Source organism: Sparus aurata, chromosome 16 (genome assembly GCF_900880675.1).
Source record: "Sparus aurata chromosome 16, fSpaAur1.1, whole genome shotgun sequence".
Taxonomy (NCBI): Eukaryota; Metazoa; Chordata; class Actinopteri; order Spariformes; family Sparidae; genus Sparus; species Sparus aurata.
Genome location: NC_044202.1, coordinates 16,271,570 through 16,293,385, shown reverse-complemented (window position 1 = coordinate 16,293,385; position 21,816 = coordinate 16,271,570). Strand labels below are relative to the sequence as shown.

At 42.3% G+C, this 21,816-nt stretch overlaps 1 protein-coding gene across 2 annotated transcripts; it reads right to left on the bottom strand.

Annotated features, from left to right (window-relative positions):
- Positions 1-10,493: 10,493 nt before the first annotated feature.
- Positions 10,494-17,159, bottom strand: vsx2 (visual system homeobox 2). 2 transcript variants are annotated; one of them, XM_030443320.1, is made up of 5 exons: positions 16,623-17,159; positions 16,259-16,343; positions 15,650-15,773; positions 12,559-12,739; positions 10,494-11,554 (listed from the first exon to the last, which is right to left on the bottom strand). In XM_030443320.1, the coding sequence occupies exons 1-5, from the start codon at positions 17,047-17,049 to the stop codon at positions 11,172-11,174; spliced, it is 1,200 nt and encodes a 399-aa protein (XP_030299180.1). In that variant the 5' UTR covers positions 17,050-17,159; the 3' UTR covers positions 10,494-11,171. The 2 variants fall into 2 exon arrangements, with proteins under 2 accessions (XP_030299180.1, XP_030299181.1); XM_030443321.1 differs by having other exon boundaries at positions 10,494-11,491.
- Positions 17,160-21,816: the final 4,657 nt, after the last annotated feature.

The following is a 21,816-nucleotide window of genomic DNA, read 5'->3' as shown; positions in this document are numbered from 1 at the left end:
TTCAGTGGTCACTGCATGCACAAAATAATCAGTCCAAATAATAATTTTTTTTTTCAACAGGTTATACATCTTCTGCGCGTCCACCTGATTTCATGACACCAACTTCTTTTCCTGCTCTGCCCAGCATGACGCGACCTCAACTCATCCAAACACGGCACTTCCAAGTTTAATGTTTAATATTTGGAAAACCTCACCTTTCTTGGTAATCCTGTGCATTAGCGTGACATGATCTGATGATTAAGTACAACCACTGTCCCTGGAGTGGTTTGTCTCCTCTCTTGTAGGTTAATGTCTCTGCTGCTATGCTATCTCTGATTGGCTGTGACCTTTTTTCTAACCCTAACCAACTAACCAACCATCTAAACCGAACTCTAGACAATCAATGAACACTTTTGCCAATGAAGAGTCGGCCTTTTTGGAAAGGTTTCGGAATAATTGGCTGGCCTGTGGAAAAATGGGCAGTCCCTGCTTCTGGCATCACAGTTAGCTTAAACCTATACAGTGGAAATGTGCTGTCTCAAGATTCACTTTTACACAGCCTTGTTAACAGTGTTACAGCATCCAGTTTATAATCCATACAGTAAGAATATATTTAGAACATGATGGATAGGGTCGATGAAGGGGTAATTGAGCTCGACTAATTGGGCTGTCGGGGTAGCAGAATCAGATGACAAAGATTGGGAACTGCTAAACAAGTCATGGATTGTGCGGTTAGAGAAGCCTGTCAGATCACGGGGCGATATATTGACTGCAGCCGCGGCTGTAACTGGCATGGCTCCTCAGCGTCTTTTTGGCATCACTCACTGTCTATCCCCGAGGTGACTTTCGCTGCCAGACTGCAGTGATTGTCAGGAACAATGCCTGTTTTCTAAAGTCAGGGTGTAGGAAACAAAATGAGAGCAGCACTTTATTCCCCCCGCCGGGACTTTGGAAGGACCATCGTGCCCCACCTGCCATCTAATCAGAACATTAGCCCTCCAGAGCCGCGGTATCCTAAACCACTCGGTGCCCCTCAGGTTCAACTCGCAGACAGCACTGATCACACACTGAGCCCAAGAAGCGCAGGAGAGGGGGGAATCACTCCATCCGAACCTGTATCATTCGCGGCACCAGGAGAAAGTGGAGCAGATGGCGAGGTAAGCGAGTCCCGCGCAGCCCTGACCTCTCCTATATTTGTCCATTTTCTCTTTCGCAGCCTCTCTTAATGCATGTGGCTCGATGGGGGGAGAGACGGAGGCGAAAAAGTGCTGCTCTCATCAATGGGAGCTGTATGGGGTGCTGAAGTGGGCTCACTCTGCAAGCGAGTGCGGCGCCGCATGTGTTTTTCTCTCCCTCAATAGATAGGAAGCTTCACCCACGCCCGCTCGCTTGGTCGCTCACAGCATCCATAGCAAGCTCAGACCACCAGCAGCAAACTGATTTCATTAGTCATCCACCCCCATGTGGTTAAAAAACTTTCCAAGAGGCTGCTGCAGGTTGAATCCGATCTCCTGCAAATTTGTACATGCACAGTTCCGGCGTGGCTATTAAAGGTCTGCATTTTAATAATATAATTAGTTAGAACTGTGTCTCTAAATATAATCCCCGTATCTAAAATTGAACAAAAGTCATACCCTGACCTGTCACGTCGAGCGAATGGCAAAAAAAAAGAGAGAAAACGAATGGGTTGTTGCGGAAAAACAATGATGAATGGGCTGAAAGAAAATGGATAAGAAACAGAAAGAGAGGGAAAGACATTAGAGCCGAGTGCTGCATTAATAAGGAGCATGATGCTATCGACTGGTCATGACACGGAAAAGGCACTCTCAGATTCTTGTCATCGCTGTGAGGAAATACCTGCCACCAGTCATGGACGTAGGCGCATAAACAATATCTTCAGTTTCGCAGTTTATTTGGGGTAGTTGCAACAATTTACAGTAAAATCCTCGAGACACCATCAAGGATTTTCCTTCATGAAAAGCGTAATACTCAAAAAAGAGCATTCAACAGACTCATTTCCAACACACACACACACACACACACACACACACACACACACAAAAACACACAATGGGAGGATGTGAAGGAGGAGTGTAGAGACTGTGACCTGAAATTTGAAGCTACAGGGGACATGTTCTAAAAGTTCTAAAAGTGGGAAAAGCTCTTGGCTCTGTATTGTTTGACAGATCTTAAATCAGAAACCACACAGTTCATTTGGTAGATTACAGACACTGGGATGCTGTTTGAAGTTCATCCAGAGATCATTTCCCATGCAGGCGGATATATTTTATGTATGTTTGATTATTCCAGGGACACTTTTCTAGGTCAACATTGGAGCCAATGGCACCCCGATGGATGTAACCAAAACTCCCGTCTGACGTCTTTTGAGATTTTCAACAGTTTGCGTAGAGATATGAATAGTAATCACTCTGTAACAGTACCAGCTCAGCATTTCAGCATGCCAGGATTTTTCAGACGCTGGTATTCAAATATATTCAGAGGCTTTCTTACAGCTGTCAGCGTGATGATTTTGCAGTATTTTAATGAGCCGGTCGACTCATCAGTGGCGTACCCCGCCTCTCGCACAGCTGGGATAAGCTCCGGCTCCCCAAAAAGCCTCCGTGTGGGCGGATTAATTTCGAATCTAACACCTCCTAGAAGATTTATGTCCGTCTCAAGAATCTATGTCAATATGCCTCTTCCAAAACAGAACGACACTTGCACAAAGCAAATATATAACTGAGCAAATCTTCAGAGGAATACGAATGTTTTTTTTTACTTTTTAGTGTGGGGCTTCCATCAGCCTGCTGCCAGGGTCCCTTTATATTTGAGATATATTTGGGTAACTTAGTCGAAATGCAGCAAAAGAGAATAGTCCACTGTAGATCTGATGGATGTTGCGTAATGATTCTGTTTGTCTGCTGTCTGAATAACATAATAGCATATTCATTAAATAACAATGCCTGCTATTATTAATTTGCATCCCTCTGATGGTAATCTCAAAGGATTCAGTCTAATAGCTCTTATCTTAAGTGGTGGATCTACATGTAATTTACTTAAGTCCTTCCGTTTTTATGCTATTTTATGCTTTAACTTCACCACATTTCAGAGAGAAATAATGCATTTATTTCACATTTGCCAACCTTATTGACCCTCTCAGAGGAACAGATCTCCCACATGTCGATGGCCTTTAAGAAGCCAAGTTGATTGGAAAAACATATTATTTCAACCTTTGATGCTTGTACACCTATTTCAGATGTGGTACACGAAAACGCTTTCAGCTTAGCAGCTAGACAGTGAAGAGTTTGGATTTAAAAAGGGTCTAAATAGCATATTTTATATCAATTTGTGATCTCTGGGCTTCTGGACGCTTGGATTATGCCGGACAAGCTGTATGGAGGCGTTTTATGTGCTTAATTAACTTTTTTAAAACAGGTGCCCATCTACTTCAGTTGTCGAGGAGAATGCTGCAATGCTGTTTTGATGTGAAGCTTCAGAGAGAAAAGCTACAGACTTTTCATTGGCATGAGGGTTACCAGATAATAACAGAATTTTTGTTTTTGGACGAACTGTTTCCTGAGGTCAGCAGCGTCACTAATAACTGATTTTCCTCTAAACTTCAATATTCCTTGATAAAAAGAAAAAAAGACAGCTCAAAGTCCAAAGATAAATAAGGATGAATAAGTGAAACTTTCTTTCTTCTTTCCTCTCTATAAATCATCTGACAAGACAAACCCTCGTATTTATTTTGGGACCAGTTGGAGAGGCTCAACCCCTGGTTGAGAACCGCTGGTCCACCTCAAACAAACGGCAAAATGTTACCGTTGTGTTGATGCATTAAGATAAGAATCATGTCATTTATGATGATACATACAGTTTTCATGCAGCACAAACACTTTCATTTGTGTTATCCCTTTATGTACATTTAGCAGATACTGTAGTTTTACAGTCGGATTTTGAGCAGGACAAATCTATATTCCACACATGCTCCTCCATAGTGTGCACGAGGAAATGAAGACATCCCTACACAGCACAACAGATGTCAGCATCCATTTCTGTGTACCCATCTCCCTCCCTCCCTCCATCCCTCTCTCACAGCCTCTCCCTCCCTCCCTCTCTCTTCTTCTCAAACCCCACTTTAATATCAGAGTTAAGCTCATCTTTGAAGCATTTCACACATACATGCTTATCTGGCCTCACACCTTTGTCGCACAGCAACATGCCTCTCTCTGTGCCAGGACACACTGTGGACTGATAAGGGCCTCGCAGCCTCATCTTCTGGCTTCACTTATCACTCTCGAGCAACAAGCAGCACTGTCTGTTTTATCTGCTCATTTTTTCCCCTCTCTTGATAAGTCCAGACTGGACACTTTTTTTCACCCCTCTCTTTTTTTGCTCTAAGCATTCCTCAAATCGGCTGTCTCGCGCCAGCAGAGGCTTCTAACGGAGATGTGATGGGTTTTAATTGCGAACCGAGTGGCTGACACTTCACAGGGAGGGGTGACGTCGACATGAACTGTTCGAGCAGGGAGAAATAAAAAGCCGGTAAGATAACATGAAGGTAGAAAGGCAGGATAACACGGTTTAAAGTCTGCTCGTTTGACTGGAGCTGGCATCTGAAACTTCCCACAGATGGCCTGCTGAAAATACCGAGCAGCGGAGGCTGCAGGGTGGCAGCAGTGGACGGCTGCTGGGGTTGTGCCACACATCATAAATCTTTTGGGACGAGCAGTCAAGTCCGACTTCAAGAGATAACCGATGTCTATTACTAGACAAGGAGTGACGGAGACGAGTCATGGTCCATAAAGCTGAGCAGAGACAGCAAAGGTTATCCAGGGACGCAGAACTCCATCACCCCATAATCCTGATGCATAATATAGGCTAGTATTTAAAGAAGTGTCAATGTCTTCTGAAAAAGGAAATAAATTGCACATGTTTTTTAGGGATTGTACATTTTGGATTCATTATTTTCTAAGATGTAATTCTAAATGAAATGCCAAGAGGTCAGCAGGTGAATAAAAAAGCTGTTTACCGATCCATTATTTAACTTCCCTGCTCCTTCTAGTATTCAATAGGCCACAGACATCCACAGCAGCTACATCATTTCACAAATAAGGCTTATATCTTGCACGTACTCTGAATATTTATCATGTTTTAGTTTGCAGTAGTAAGATGAAGACCCATATCCAGTGAAGGGTGAAATAAAAATACAAATAGAGCTGGTTGGCTGTGTGTGATCAACCAGGACGGCTTCGGAGGGAGAAAAAAAAAAGAAAAAATGAACCTGGGAGATGAAATCAGCCCCCAGCCAGGACAGATCATTTAGCCGCAGTATCAATCCAGTCTCCATTAACCCACAGCAGACAGCCTCATCACCGAGAGCCCCACAGGAGTGACGAGGGATGACAAATATTGATCAAGGTATCAGATCAGATGTCTGCTCAAAGGCTTGTAACGTGAGCCTTTTTTTTTTTTCCTCATCCGGACAAATATGGATCAATGTCAAGACGTGCGTGATGTTCCAGCGTCAAGATTTTCATATATTGACTGTGACAGAGGAAAGATGTGATTGTGAACGTGTGATCTAACTCAACGGGAGCATCTTCTCACAGAACTCTGACTCTGGATGAAGCTCAGCTCAAGACTGCCGCCATGTGGATGAAATGTTGCACTACACTTCTAGTTCTAGATCGCCTGCATCAGATGCATGATGACAGACAGGCTAAAACATTAACATAATTAATGAAGCGCTTGCAAATGCACGCACACATGTGTGCACACACTAACATAAAGTGTTTGTCATTATGTATTTATGTAATCAAGTGTCACACGTGTGTCTGTGTGTAGGATTAACATGCTGCATGTTAGAGTGCTGTTTGCATGTGTAAATCAACAGTCCACACACACACACACACACACACACACACACACACACACACACACACACACTGCACGCATTCACACACACAACACAGTCTACACGTTGTAGATATAACTTCTCACGCTCACTGGTCATAAATGCAAAGAAGCACACACATATCGTCTGTGTATGCTTGTTGGTGTAGTTATTGCCTAGTATACAATGTCAAAAACACTCAACGTCAGTGTGTTCTCATTGACTACTGATCTTCTAAATGCTCTAACTTCTTACTTTTGCGTTTATCGACATCAGGGGACCTTCAAGGATTTTCGAGGCTTTAATGGTTTAGTTGATTTATGAGGACCCCCATGAGCCACAGCACTGCAGCAGCTATGCATTGTGACAGTGTATCATAAATAAAGGTTTGAATTGAATGAATGAATGAATAAATATGTTCTTTATGCATTATGTATGTTCGGGTGTATTTTTGTCCACGCATTTGTGTGCAAACACTTGATTTAAATGTATGCTCAAGACTATTTACCCGGGATTACACAAGCGACTTTTTGAAGCAGAGTGCATTTAAGAGTTGGGGAAACAAAATATAACAATCATCGGTGCCAGATCTGTTTACTTACTTTTACTTATACTTTTTAAAGAGATTTCAACATAAATCACACAGTCATTGTCAGGCTGCGTATCTACCAAATGAACAACATTCAAATTCTAAATATCAAAACTGTCATTTTAAAGGTAAAGTACATTTTGTTTGCCACACTAGAAGGAGAGTGTTACAGGTGCGCTATGTAGTTTTGGGCAAGACATTTTAATCAGAAGCCCCCTTTAATTCAAAAAGTTAAAGTACAGCACTAAGTGGCATTGACAGTTAAGTGCACATTAAAAAACAGAGAGCGTCCACAAGTCCACGACAAATGAGCAAATTTCATTCACTTAAGGAAGACCATGTCTGAGGCGCTTCAGTGTGTATATTAATGGATATCAATGGTTGCGAGATTGTTTGCTCAGCTATTAAAATCCTCCCTCAAGCAGCCATGGGGCCAAAATGCATATGAGCACTAAAGAAGTAAATACATTTCTCAAGGAACAAAAATTAGGCTTAATAGACCTGAAAATAACTGGTCATTAGATTATACAGCTCTATACTTTATTGTGATTTTATATCAGTAGTCCTAGAGTTAAAGCATTTAGGTTCAGTCTGTTCACTTCTGCCTGTAATAACGGTTAGGTGGTATTTGGACAGATTATATTCATTTATCATATTTAGGCAGTAATTGAACTAAAACCGCACACGTAGCAGAGTGAGACAGTACCATCGGGCTCTTTTCATCCATTTATTTAGATTTAACTGATTATCCAGGATTCATTGCATTAAAAACCAGCACTGTATTACACTGAGATATGCCCCGGCTGCAGCTGTATCGTTAACTCCATGCAGCAGAGGGCAGAGTAACACCACATTTCGCTTCCCCTCAGTCTCACCACATCTTTGTGTTTCATCTCGACTCAGCATGCAACAGGAGCCAGGAGCCATCCCAAAATGATCTGCACGGACTTAATCTCAACGCCGAAATCAAACCCGCCGTCGCCTCTATCAAAAAGAAATTGAATGTTAATATTGCATTAGTGGAAATCTCCCCGTAAAACATCCCTCTGATCTCACTTTGCATGGATTGAGATGATCTTATGATGGTCTTCAGCGGGCAGGCTGTCCATCATAACGGATACTGTGAATTGCCTCTTCACATCCAATGTAAACAGCTTGATCTTCAGCAAATCTGATCTATCATAGCCATCCCACTCTCAAAGGATTAAATAGCTTTGCACTTTAGAGGAATAATCCTCGCTCTGTATATGTCTTGGCCCCAATAACTGAATTGGGTTGAGGGTCTGTGGAGGTGAGTACTCGGTCTGCTGCACATGATTTCAGTCACGCAGCCTTAGAGACTTCCTCAAGAATTCCACCTTAGGAGAGGATGTGAAAAATCATGTTTCTTGGGATTTTTGCTGCTTAAAATGTGTTTAGTTTGCCTGGAATTTAAGACTGAATCAAAATGATCTCATGTTTTGTGAGTTTCAAGATGCTTTTGGAAATCCCACTGCCTTTACAAGTTATCAACTTTTACGTTTTCATAAGGTTTTGGTGTAGGAAGGCCAAGAAGACCAAGAATCCATTCTACTTTGAGTTAAATGCTAACATGCTTACAGTCAGCGCTGCGAATAAATGTAATCCGAGAGAAACAGTGGCTGACCTCACTGTTACATCCCCTGGGAGGTCTAGGCACTGTGGGGAGTAACACATTACAAAACAAAACTTAACTCCCAAATCGAGTTTCAGGTTTTTATTACCAAAAGCAAAGATTGTCTCAGCAAGGACACAAAAGGATAACAAACTGAACCCTAACCTCCCCTTTAAAAAAAAAACAAACTAGGAAGCCGGTTGCACCACACAACAAATTTCTATTAACTCAGTCAACAGTAAAATAAATTCAGTCTGTCGACGCTGCTCTCGTCCTCAGAAAACACACACACACTCACAGCATGGACGCTGCTGGATGACACATGGCCCCAGCCACAGCTCCGGCCCCAGTTTATATCCTGCCCTGATCAGTAAGTGGACACAGCATGCACAATCACCTAATCTAACGCTGCTTACAGTAAAAGTGCTAACTTGCTGATGTTCGGCAGGCCTTTGATAGGCTTTTTGCCATTTTCACCATTGTCGTTTAGTATGTTAGCATGCTAACATCTGCTAATTAGCATTAAACACAAAGTACAGTTGAGGCAGATACATCTGTCCTTTGTTTTTGTTTGTTTTTTGGTCAAATTGTTGGACAGATAGAGATTTTGATATGAAGATGGCCCTTTTATGAAAGTTAAGTCATTGCAGTTCAGCCTGTGAAGAACACGGCTGTCGGTACAAACTTTTACTCAAGTATTGTAGCTACTTAAGTTTCAAGGTACTTGAACTATACTTGAGCGCTTTCAATGTCCTGCTACTTTAAACTTTCACTCCACCACATTTTGGACACAAATCTTGTACTTTTTACTCTACACTACATTCACTTGAACATTTTAGTTACTAGTTACTTTGCAGATTGCACTGTGCTTTGAAGCCAAGGAAACACACTTTTAAATGTATAATGGGCATTCGGATGAAAAAACACTGTTTCCGATCATCAGTAAAATGCTGAATATCAGATATGACAAATGTTCAATCTGTAATAGAAAACAATTTACATACATGTATATATATTAATTGTATTTTTGTTACATTTATTGCCAGACCATTAATTTTGATACATTAAAAATATAATACTTAACACTGTTTCTTGAATTTTACTCATGTATAACTTTTGGGTACTTTTTAGAACAATCATGTCATGCCATCCAATAGTTTTTAAGATGTTTCAGTTGGACCGACTGCCCCTCAGACACTGCCTTGCTAAAAAATCTCTATAACTTTGTGACTTAGAACTAGATCCCCAGACATAGAAGTTGCATTAGTAGCAAGAAAGCAATTAGATTAGTTAGTTAATAAATTAAACAAGCGATAGCAGTTTCATGCACTCTCTCTGCTGAAATGTTATACTGAATCTCTTTGGTCGCTCATTTTCTGATCTGATTTCAAAGTACTGTTTTTACTGTTTGATGATGAACAGTCTCTCAAGTTCTTCTGTCTTTTCATGTTTTTAAAATAAACTTGCATCATGTCGCAGCATTGAGCTCTCCATCACAAATCCACCCCTTCAAATCTCAAGTACACCTCTCTTCACTGTTTCACATGGTCAAGCATCTTCCTAACATCCACCAATCAGTGTTGTTGTTATCGCTCTGACGCAGTCCAGTCCATTTCCCAGCCACCATTAATTATCGTGCATATACTTATCTCTGTCAACAATGTAATTAGCAACCTTTTCCCCGTCCGGTGACATTATGGTTCCAATCTTGGAGCCATTCAGTGCAGAGACATGCAGCAGCATACTGATAATCGTCGTCCCTTGCCCTTTGAAATTGCTCTCTGTTTAATTGGGCGAGAACTCGATTGTTCAACTCATTAGGAAGCCTCCACTAACTGAGGATGAAGTGTAAAATGTGATATGGATTACAGCTAATGCAGACGCACGGACGTGTTGTAAAGCCGAGTTCAAGTGGCCCGATACAAGGTTTTACGGACAGCCCGTGGAAAAAGGAAGATTGCCAACAAATAAAGCTGTTAGACTTTGGCTAAGTGTTTAGATAAGAGGATGAAACAGCTTGAGAGGCAGCCAGTAATAGCATCTATTAAAGTGATTTGAAATCAGGCTGAGGTCATCCCACTTGAGGTGGAGGGGGGGTTGCTTTCACTCTTTCCCCTGTCCCAAAAGCACTGGTCCCTTAATTTAATCTGAAATTGAAGGCTCTCAACTGCGACAGATTACAGGGGGCTACCCCAAGCATGCAGCTGTGGACTCTGTCCTAATGAGCCCAGGCCAGCGGAGCATCAAGTGACAACAAGTAGCTCCTCCAACAATGAGGGGCAACCTCATGCCGCTGAAGAGTTACAATGAAATTACATTTTTTTTTCTTTTTTTTACAGATGTAGACCACTTGTTTGACAAGAAAGCAGACACCAAAAAGCCACATTTAATAAAAGGTGATTTCTATTGTATGCTTTGTATTTTGAGTTATACATATTTTTGAAATGAAAACACAAACATTTTTTTCTCACGACTACAAGAAAACATCTTTCAAATTGTGCCTCAGAGAGAGAGAGAGAGAGAGAGAGAGAGAGAGAGAGAGAGAGAGAGAGAGAGATTAACATATCAACTATACAGAGCGCGATACAACGATTACTTTCTTCCTCTTAAAAGAGTTCTGTCGGTGGGATGGTTCTTATGTCAAATGTCACCATTTAGTATGAGCAACATTAAAAATGAATGCCAACAATGAAATGTAGACCTTCAGAATGCTCGGTGGTCATTTGTGGTCCTAACTAATGCGTTATAACTGTTATAATGGATAAACTTTTACTCATCTGGCTCTATATATAATTGTGGGATCTATATACATCACTATTGACACTTTACTCCCACTTAAACGTTCTCTAATGTGCATGAACAACTGTGTGTTTGGAAGTAAATCAGAAAAAAAGTGCATTTGCATCCTCTCTGCAGAGTCGGCCAGGATGAGTTTTTTCTTCTCAAAGAAGTCCAGATGCAGGCCGGTTTAGAGAAGTCAATGAGCTGGACAGAGAGTTTTTTTAACATGCTGAAAGCAGCCAGGTGACTGCATTCACTCCAGAGAATAACAGTCCTCAGGATGGTGATAGTCTCTATGGACTCTTCTCCTCCTCTGCTGGACTCGGGGGCTCACCGGCCTTGTCCTCGGCCACCTGTCTCTCCTGTTTGCCCTCCAGCAGTCTGTCTTGAGAAACCGTCCCGAGCACTTTGGCACTGTGCTCCTGTGCCTTGGCTCTGAGTGCGGCGATGCTGTTCTCCCTCAGTTCCTCTTTAGAAATGGCGGCGGACCTGCCTTCCGACCTCTTCTCCTCTGCCTCAGACTCCTCTGCCTTCTGAGAGCTCGGCTGCTGGGGGGCATCGCACTTGCCAGTCGGCGGGGGAGCCACTGCCTCCGCTGACTTTTTGTGCATCCCTGCAAAGAGTTGCGGGTATTCAGATTTAGAATAGCGTCTGTTGATTGGTAAGCCATCTTGGACTGAAAATAGCAAGCAAAAATAGTTCCGGTTTAGAAAATAATGTTTGAATTTGATGATGGCAATGTATGACCAGCGTTGAGGATGGAAAAATGTCACGTCATGCAAAATATTCTGTATTTAAAGGTACAATGTGTTGTATTTACATGAATTTTAGCTCAAAACATTCAAAAAATAAACTAAAAATGATCGACCGAATGTGAAGAAATAACAGTTTTGATGTTATGTCAAAGACGTCCATGTATTGTGTTGCTGAGATAGATATTGAAGTTAGCATGCTAACCAGCTAGCTCCTAGCTACTTTGTGATAGACCAAAATCTAATAATAAACAGCACTAACACTTCCCCGGTGCTCCGAGCCCCCAGTCCCAAGCAGAGTCAGCCATGACCGCTAGCTGCATGGCTAACTGAGCTAACTAGCTAAAGGCAGCTACAGTTAGTAGCGGTTAGTGGTTACTCCGTGTCCTGGTTTAAGTTCACTGTTAGGCACTTTCTGTTTCATTTTGAAGTATATAGTATGTCTTACTTTCCACTTCCTCTTTTTGTCCAACCTGCAGCCTTTATTTCTGCTATTGCTTGTATTTGTATTTTGTATTTTTGTATTTATGTACTGTGGACTATCGAATCTCATTAAAGCTGGGGTTTAGCTTTTTAACCTGCCTGCCTTGGTGTTCCACATTTGGGTTCTATTTTACCAAACATGACACTCTGGTGAAATGCTGCCCCCTATTTGCTTGGAGTATTCATTTGAACCGTCGGTCAGCTTTTACATATTGCACCTTTAAAGGGTCATACTTGGCGTATCATAGCATCTACAACAGTTGTGCATGGAAGGCATCTGGGCCTGCATTCAGTCCATCACCACTGAGGTGAAACATTTCAGTGTTGTCACGATTTAGCATGAATAACTTAATGAGCAGCCGCATGCTGCACTGCTACTATGTGATGAATACATGGGACAATGATGCTGAATGTTTGGAGAGTGAAGTCGGACATGAAGCCTCACCGAGCAGCCAGGGAGCGCACGACTCCATGATGCCATCCTTGGCAGACTTGAGGATGGACTCCGGTAGGGGGATCGAATGCCTCACCATGGCCCCATACAGCCCATACTCGGCCATCACGGTGCTCCGGCCCCAGCATTTCTCCCTCTTCCTCCACTTGGCTCTGCGGTTCTGAAACCATACCTGCAACGGGGGGGACAAATCAACACAAACATTTGTTACCTGCAACCTCACTTCCTAATAGGACACATGAGGCAGCATCTCGTGAGCCTGTCAGAGGAGAGTGAAGTCTGCAAAATATTTGTTCTATCAAGAGGAATATCGGCGCACATTCAATAAGATTGTTTGTCCTGATAACTTTGAACCAGCATGGCACAGACTAGATGACGTTTTCAATCATTTGGGGATGACAGAGATAGAACTACATGGGATTAGTGGTCCCAGTTATACCGTGGCAGGGTGTCGATAATAAATAAACTCTTGGGTTCATTTTTCTTTTAAGGGTTTGAAATAGTCCAACAGCAGCTTGCAATCTGTATTTTCTTCTGCGCAAGATGCAACAATTGGTACCCCTTTCAAACAGGGAGCCCTAAAGAGGTTTTGGGCTTATTAACGAGTAATTAATCATTTAATTATGCTGAACAGATCAAATATAGGATATCAATGAGACTTAAGTTTGATTTGGCTGTTTGTTATCCTTCCAATTTGAATTTTGGTGCATCTCGTCCTCTGTAGTCATTCTCTAGATGGTAATGTCCAGTCGGAGCAATTTATATACTGCAGACCTGTCAGATTGTGAGAGAAACTTTTTAATTGATGACTTAACTTATTCGTCACAATCGCAAATAATATGACACTTATAACTGCACCATTAGAAAGGACTGACACCATCATAAGAGACTTTTCACAACCTGGCAACCCTAAGCATATCAAAAACGGTTCATCAACCATTATTAGAGCCATTAGTTGCAACACTATACCCTAAATTAAGAATGAAAGCTCAATATCAGTTATTCCAAAGATGACCTCTCTGGGAATCCGACTCAAACCAACTTAAGATAACAGCGGCTCCGTTTTGGGATCCGGCCCCACCATTGATTTCCCATAAGCCTCCTGGCTTACAGGTGTGAAGGATCTCCGCCCGCTGTCAGGGCTGATCTCCAGCTATACCCGCGCAATGGCCTTATAAATGGCTCGACACGTCAAGACGCTTGAGTCGGGCCGCAGCCAAACAGCTGCTTTGAGGCCCTGCAGGCTATCCGTCAGCTCAGAGAGAGGGGCCAAATTGATTGTATAGCACAACACAGGATTGTTAAACACTCTACTTAGGGCGGCAGCTGTGAGGGTTCTGCGAGGAGAGAGGGGGACAGATATTAAATTGAAAAAAGAAAAAAAAAACAATCAAACCGTTTTTTTTCGAGCTTCTTTCTGGTAATTCTGATGATAACCCTTAATTCATACAAGACACTATTTCTTCTTTTTCTTTTTTTTAGGAGAGAAATTGCTTCTCGGGCCTCCCTCAAAAGAAGCGAGCGCAGGGGGGGCTGCAGGGGAGGTGGAGTGACCCTGGGGCGCGCCGCGGCTGATTGAAAAATAAGTTAATTTCAGGCCCAATCGATGGCGGCCAGGCGGGCAAATATCACGGGAAATTAAACTACCGGGACTCGGGGGAGCGGCGCTATTGACCCGCGCTAATAAATTCAATGTAGTTATTTCATTTGAACTCCCTGCGCCTCTTCTCCTCTCGGGCAGCCCGGCCTCTCTCCCCGAGCTCGTCTGATTTAACTAATTACACTCAATGAGAAAATTGGGTGTTAATTTTATTTAGGTATAGGAGCAAGGCTTATTTATTTATTTATTTCCCTTTTATTATTTATCCGCGGCTGTGTCTGTCTGTTGCGAGCGCGTAATGAGAATGAGATTAAAAGCCCCCCCCCCCCCCCCCCCCCCCCCCCCCCCCCGACAGATGGATGGTCCAGGTCACACCGCAATCTTCTTCCGCCTTGATAGCTTGATTAGGTCGTTAGCGGCTCCTTCTCCGAGAACAAATTGTTTCACATCCAACTGCAGCTGGATGAGAGATGATCTATCCTGGCGAGGGCCGGGCTGTGTGGAAGACGGGGGGGGGGGGGGGGGGGGAATCAGCTCTGATCGATTCACAGAGGAGAGAGGGACTCGCCCCCCCCCCCCCCCCCCCCCTCCCACTCAAAACACGAGAGGCCTTCCAGGAGCTTATTAACACTGATGGGATCGTTACAGGTGCATATTCAAAAATGTGCCATTAAATCCAGCCTACCTTATAATATGCACTTGAGTTAATTAGCCTTAAAATTACAGAATTTTTTTGTATCTTTTTATTTGCATTAAATAACATTCTGATGACGTATGCCTCTCGATGCGTGTGCACAAGTGTCAGTCTCAAGAAATTCAGTCATCTTGAATATTTTGAATAGAATTGAATTAACGAAGTAAGACACCCTGCTTTGAATTTATTATCTAAATGCTTTTTTTTTTTTTTTTGCTATTCTGTAGCGAGTTATTATTCATCGAGCTCACAAAGAGAATATAGGCCAATTTATACTTTACATAAAAAGGTTTAAATAATTGTTGAGTGTTTTTGTATGGCCCCAAAATACAATTGAAACACATCAGCGCACGTTGTCTCCTTCAAATGCAGCATTTTCGTTTGGCAATGTGGCAGAATTCGTACCTCAAAGCGAAACATCTTGATGTAGCTAAATGAAAAAAAAAAACCCAAATATTTAATGTATTTTTTGCTGTTTGTGCACAGCCAAAAATAATATTAAAACACATCCGCATATCTTATTTAATGCAAATGTAAAATGAGCACACACAAAAAATGACATTACATCATAAAATCGTGATGTATCCACGAGGTGAGATATCTAATATACACCATAAAGGATGATTTAAAAAAAAAAAAAACAACAAAAAAAAACCCATCTGTGTGTAAGAAAAATATCTGGGCTTCCATAATCCCAACAAGTCAAAACCTTCGATTGATTATAACGAATTGACTATTATCATTATTCACATCAAAATAAAACACGTGGCGTCAGAGTCTTGTATCACCTGTATCCTGTCTTCAGGCAGCTCTGTTTTCATGGCCAACATCTCTCGGGCGTAAACATCCGGGTAGTGCGCATCATTAAAGGCCTTCTCCAGCTCCTCCAGCTGATATGAGGTGAAAATGGTCCTGTGGAAATATAAATATAATTAATAAATAAAAAATAAATATTTTGGCATGTTGATCAGCATATATTGTGTCAATGGCACTTTGAATAAGGAGGGGAATAAAAATGCAAAAGGTAAAAGCCAACTTCAACAAATGAGGTCTGTTATTATTCACGTGCCTGGGTGTTTTAAAATAAAATGTGGCAAAACCAAATCTGGACCTGGCTAAAATTTCACGTGAGCATGACAGGAAATACAATTAATTTGTGCCCAGTGTATTCACAGTAAAGAGAGTAGTTCATGAGCCCATCTGTATCAGTAAGGCTACAATAAAAACACTGTGTTGATAGTACAAATACTATCAGACATTAATTGAAGAAATAGTCCCAGCAAATCATCACACGTTATTTATTTTACAGGCTTAAAGCAGCCAATTTCTGCCATTTCTTTTCATTTCAAAAAATAAATACGATCAGACTTTGTGATGAACCAGGAATCAGCACTCACCGGTGACGTCTTTTCTTGCGTTTCTTGCTCTGGTTTACTGACGATTTTGAGATTTTTCGTTCGTTTGAGGACAAATCGTCGGAGTCTGAAATAAAAACAAAAAACAAAACAGGAAGTCAAGTGATAAAAGAGGTGATGACATCCATGGTGAGTGCGTCTCTGAATGGGTCATTTAAATCGTTTAATTTAAAATCACACGTCATACATTAATAATGATATTAATACAGTGTAAAAAATACATATAAATAAAAAAATATTGTCAATACATGCACAGTCGTACAATTGGAAATACAGTATTTGTGTGTGTGTGTGTGTGTGTGTGTGTGTGTGTGTGTGTGTGTGTGTGTGTGTGTGTATGTATTACCTGAGCTGGCAGACTGGCTGGTGTCCAGCGGCCCCACGGACCTGCTGTGGGGCTGCAGGTGAACATCTTGAGCGTCCGACAGCACCGTCTCTAAAAACGCGGGCTGGCTGTAAAACGACGGAATCCCACTGGGGCCGATTATTCCCATCCCGACGCCCATGCCCACTCCGGCGGTGCCCAGCAGCGACCTGGCGGCGATCAGGTGCGCCCCGGTCGGCAGAGCGTCCAGCGGGCTCCTCGGGGCCGCGGACGGCTCCTTATTGAGCCCCAGTATCTCCTGGATGCCGAAGCCGGTGCACCTGGGCGGCGGATGGGTCGCGCCGCTCTTCGGCTGGTGGCTGCTGTTATCCCTTCCATTCGCTCCCAGGGAGGTTTTCTCCGACAGATTTAAACTTTCCGACAGCACGGCGCCTTGTTTCCCCGTCATGATCTCTTGCGATGAAAGGGCCTTTTATTTATTGTGTTGTTCTCACTGTGCCGCCTCGCAGGATGGTCCCCAGTGCATGATCCTCTGTGTAACACACAAGAGTCCTTTAGAAAATGGTCCTTTTATCCAACAGGTCCATCCCAACAAGAGGCAGGAAGCCAGCAGCCAATCAGCTGCAAGGATTCAGGATTCCTGTGGATCATGGATGCATTATACGCCCTCTCGGATACATATCTGCATTTTCCTCAGGACTGTACGGATGAACGCGGGCAGGGATTTAGGCTGGAGACAGAGAGGGGGGGAATTAAAAAGGCTTTCTTCAAAAAGCAGGGAGAAAAAAGAAAGAGGCTGAGGATGGAAATTAAATGACGCAAAAAGAACCAGGAGGGCTTCACTTTTGTCTTTTCTTTTTTACAGAGACGTTAATTAGGAATATTATAGGCAACAAACACCACCCTATTTAAGCCATTATAAACTCACTACAAATATATGGTGTTGTTGTTTATCTTTTTTTCTGTAGGAAGTCGGGCCTAATTAAATCGTCTGTGCTTCACGCCACTTACTCTCTCTTTGAAATGCTGCAGGTTTTTTTTTGAGGTTTTTTTTTTGTGTGTTTTTTTTTTTTTTTTTTTTTAGAAAATTACCTCAATCTCCTAGAATAAATCAGCAGGCTGTGCACACACACACACACACACACACACACACACACACACACACACACACACACACAGAGAGAGAGCCCAGCTATGATCCACTGGCTCACACGGATGGATAATTGATCTCCAGATGCTATGGGGAAACTCATCACACGCAAATCACAGGCCCTCCCAGAACCGACAGCTGGACTGTGGACGGACGGAGTGAGTGTGCAGTGAGCTGCCCGCCCGCCTGCACCGTGCTGCACGGCGCTAATCCCACAACAGCAGCAGCAGCAGCAGTGCAGGCTACAGAGAGCAGATTAAATCACAGGGACATCTCCTCCTAGGACATGGGAAAATAATACACAAGATTTTACACAAGTGTAAAACTTTTTTTATTTATTTCTATTTCATGTAGGCTATAACAGCAATATTGTTCATATATTACGGGAATCTGCACTAATTAAAGCTCATCTCATGATTGCACTGAATAATGGCTAATTAAGGCTTGTATTTAAATCATGGAGGCATGAAAGTTCTCTGAAATTACGGGAAAGATTTGCTGTCAGGAAGCTGATGAAACATGCTGCTTAATTGATCATTTTAAACACAATCAGTGTCATTTTTGCACCGGAATTGACTTTTTTAGCGCAGCCTCTGCATGCTTATGCAGGGCAGGCCTGCATTTAAAATATCTTTGGGTCATGTGATTATTACAATAAGCAGTTATCATAAGGATATTTAAGATGAAAGCAAAGTCCATCTTTTTTCCTCGGTGTCCCAGTGTCAAGCTGATGCTGGGGATTAAAAGAGAGAATACTCTCACTATCATGAGGCTAATTTCGACATTCGACATATTGCGCCAAAATTAAAATCCATGGAGTGACGAGAATATTAGCTGTTTCATTATTTGCTTGTAGTAGCCTATAATTGAAGTGTTTATTACACTGGCATGGATTCGTTTGGAAATCGTGGAACAAAAAAAACAGATTGCTCCATTTTGTGTCGTAAAAGTAGCTTGACTTTTCACACCTCCCGCAAACGCACCATGAAAGAAACGCAAGCGAACATATTGGAATAAAATAAATCTAGTATATAAAATAAAAAATAAAAAATAATTAAATAAAGTAATTTGGACAATATGACTTAAGCAGCCTAGAGCCCTGTGGATTGTAGCGGAAGCAGAAAATAGATCCGACAGCCACATTTCAGAACATCAAACAGTCTGAAATGAGCTGCTGATTAAGAGGGAGAAAAAATATTGCTGCTGCAATTAGCGGCTGGCCAGTTGAAACTAATTAGGGCTTATTTAGTGGAAATTCTATTAATGAATAAATCAATGTGATCAGGATATGCTAATGGCGCGTCGGCCTGTTGGGATAGGGGTTGTGAGTCAGGATGACCCGTCAATTACAGGCGACTCGCTGCTCCCCTCTCACTCCATCATCACCGCAATCTATAGACGCGTGTTTGTTTGTTTGTTGTCCTGCACCACGTTTCCTTTCCGTGTGGAGTTTTCAATAATCCACCTCCTGTAGAAATGGCCCGCACGCTGATTTACATGCAGAAGAGAGTGGCCGCCTAATAAGGCTCTAGATTAAGGGAAGATTTAGTTCAGTCACTCGTGTAGATTGGGTTTGCCCATCAAAGACCTGCAGGATCTGACGGCTGCAAATTAACGAAAAAAAAAAAAAAAAAAAAAGCAAACAGCTGTTGGGAAATGTTTTGTTTATCTGCCCCATCTACCTCCTCCACCAACCCCGCATTCATACCTCTGCTCCTGGGACTTTGAATGCAATAAATATATTAATAAATAATAAATAAATTAGGGAACAAGGTGTCCTCAAACATTTACAAACCTGCGGTGATGAACATCACCCAGCGTGTGACCTTCAGTGTCTGCAGCAGGTTAGAAACTCATAAGCAGAAACCGCCCATTCTAATGAATGTCAGAACCTGCTGATGTGACTGCAAAGCCCGAGATGCGTTCGCGGTCACGAGACAAAGGTGCGAAGGTCACAGCAGAAAACGTGAATGCATGAACAGAACTGGAATCATTCCCCATCTATCATCCCATATGAACTTTTTTATTCATGCAACACTGATGCGTTCAATGTCTCTCTCTCTCCCTCGCCCTCTTTGTTTATCAAAGTGGTGTAAAACTCTTCAGCAGCCTCTGGCAGTGCTGAATCAGGCGGCGCCCTCGGCGGCGTTGAAGCAACTTGATGACAGCACACATGTAGAGCCGAGTCAGGGGGAAAAAACTGGAGCACAGCCGGAGCCTCTGCTTTTCCCAAAGCAGTTGCAGGGCGTGATGTGATGCGATGCACCCCTTCCTCCACCCTCCTCCTCCTCCTCCTCCTACTCCTCCTCCTCTTCCTCCTCCTCCCCAGCACAGAAAGAGTTTGCAAGCCCCGCAGCTTTCTCATGGCTCCTCCACAATGGCATGTTTGGTAGCTGCCCGTCGGCATTGCTTAATTAGGCGAGGAGTTGATTAATTTGCACTAATTGACAGCTAATTTAAGGACTCGGGGCACATCGGATTGACGTTTGTCGGGGCACAGAGGCTATGTGAGGTCAAGGCAACGCACCGCGGATGGGTGGACGGACGGAGGGAGGGAGCATGGGATTTTCCTCTCCGTGTGGATGAGCAGCTCCGCAGGGGGGCCCGCGCCGCTTCCTGAAGAGGCTGTTCGGCCGGAGGGAGGCCGCGGGGTGACGGGCAGTCACCGGTGCGTGCAGCATACTGAGGATGTCAGCATCGTTCATCGGTCAGCAGCAACAAGTGTCCACATGTAACCAGTTACAGTGACATCAGGGAACTCTTTAAATGTGGACAACCTATACTGAGTGCTTTATGCGCAGAGGTGGCAGGCCTAACTGTGGCCAATTATGTTTTATTACACTACACTTATTTTGAAAGATATAGTTACTTTACAATTAACAGATCAAGATTTATTAAGAATTATTATAGATTGTTATATTCATTTTCCTAACAGTATGTAAAATAGTTACATTTAGCTCTTCCCCCCCTAACTAAAATGCTACTTATAGCCTACATGATTCAGTAATAAATGATAACAGCCTATAATTTTTATTTTCTGAGGTTTAAGGTTTTGGAATGCAGGATTTATTGTAATGGACTATTTTTAATTTAACTTAAATAAGGTTATACATACTTCCTCCAACCCTGCTAAGTAGTTAGAGCTGGTTACACATCCTAAACAGCATTTGGGTTGCCAGGTTGGATGTTGTTTCTCCTAATTTCTACTTAGTAATCGAGCAGTTGTAAGTGTCTGCAATGCTTTGATATATATTTTTTGATTATGTTTATGTGTTTGCTTGTTTATTTGACAGGGGCAATGCACTGCAGTTAGCTATGAGCTAATTTACACCCATAGTACTTGAGCAGAGTAGTTACGTCTCTGTGAAGAAAAATAAAAGGTTGATTTGATAGGTTTGACCAAATGTTCCTTTAATAGTCATTTTACAACACCAGGGTTGTAGAGCAAAATTTGAGTTGCGGATTCTCACAGACTGTTCTGTAGTCTGGTGGTGCGGCAGCAGATACAGCAGGGTCATCACACTGAGGCTGGGCTGGGTGTTGTCTTTTAGTATTAGACATCTCACTTCATCGGTATCACTTATGCTCAGTAGATAGCTACGAATGATGTTCTGGGATCGGGTAACCATACAACTGCAAGAACAGCAATACGAACAAGATTTCAAGACTTTAAAATTAAGTGTCTGTGTGATGGGCACATGATTGGGCTGAGTTTAGCCATGATTTCATCTTAAATTTAAAAACAGTGAAGCTGCAGCACTCTATTATTTTGCTACTGAGTTCAAGACCACTGAAGGTGTTTTCATGTCATAATAAGCCATCAGGTCTGCAATTATACATGTTAATATGTCATTATGACCTGATGAAGTTTTTTGTTTGCAGCAATCCATTAAATCTGCGGTTTGATAAATGGACGCTTGATTACACAAGTTGGGCAACTCCAAATTTTTCTGTTTAATATCTTGTTATTGATCAGTAAAAAAAACTTTATTTCTCAGCCATTAACAAAGCCACTTGTTACAAATTATAAAGAGGGTGTCTAATTATAAAGGGGTAGGCTAATTG

Excerpts from the sequence above, each read along its gene's own strand:
- vsx2 (XM_030443320.1), bottom strand. The coding sequence starts at position 17,049 with ATGACGGGGAAACAAGGCGCCGTGCTGTCGGAAAGTTTAAATCTGTCG. Across the intron at positions 15,774-16,258 it reads CGCAAGAAAAGACGTCACCG|GACCATTTTCACCTCATATC; the intron begins GTGAGTGCTGAT and ends ATATTTCCACAG. Across the intron at positions 12,740-15,649 it reads TGCCTGAAGACAGGATACAG|GTATGGTTTCAGAACCGCAG; the intron begins GTGATACAAGAC and ends CCCCCGTTGCAG.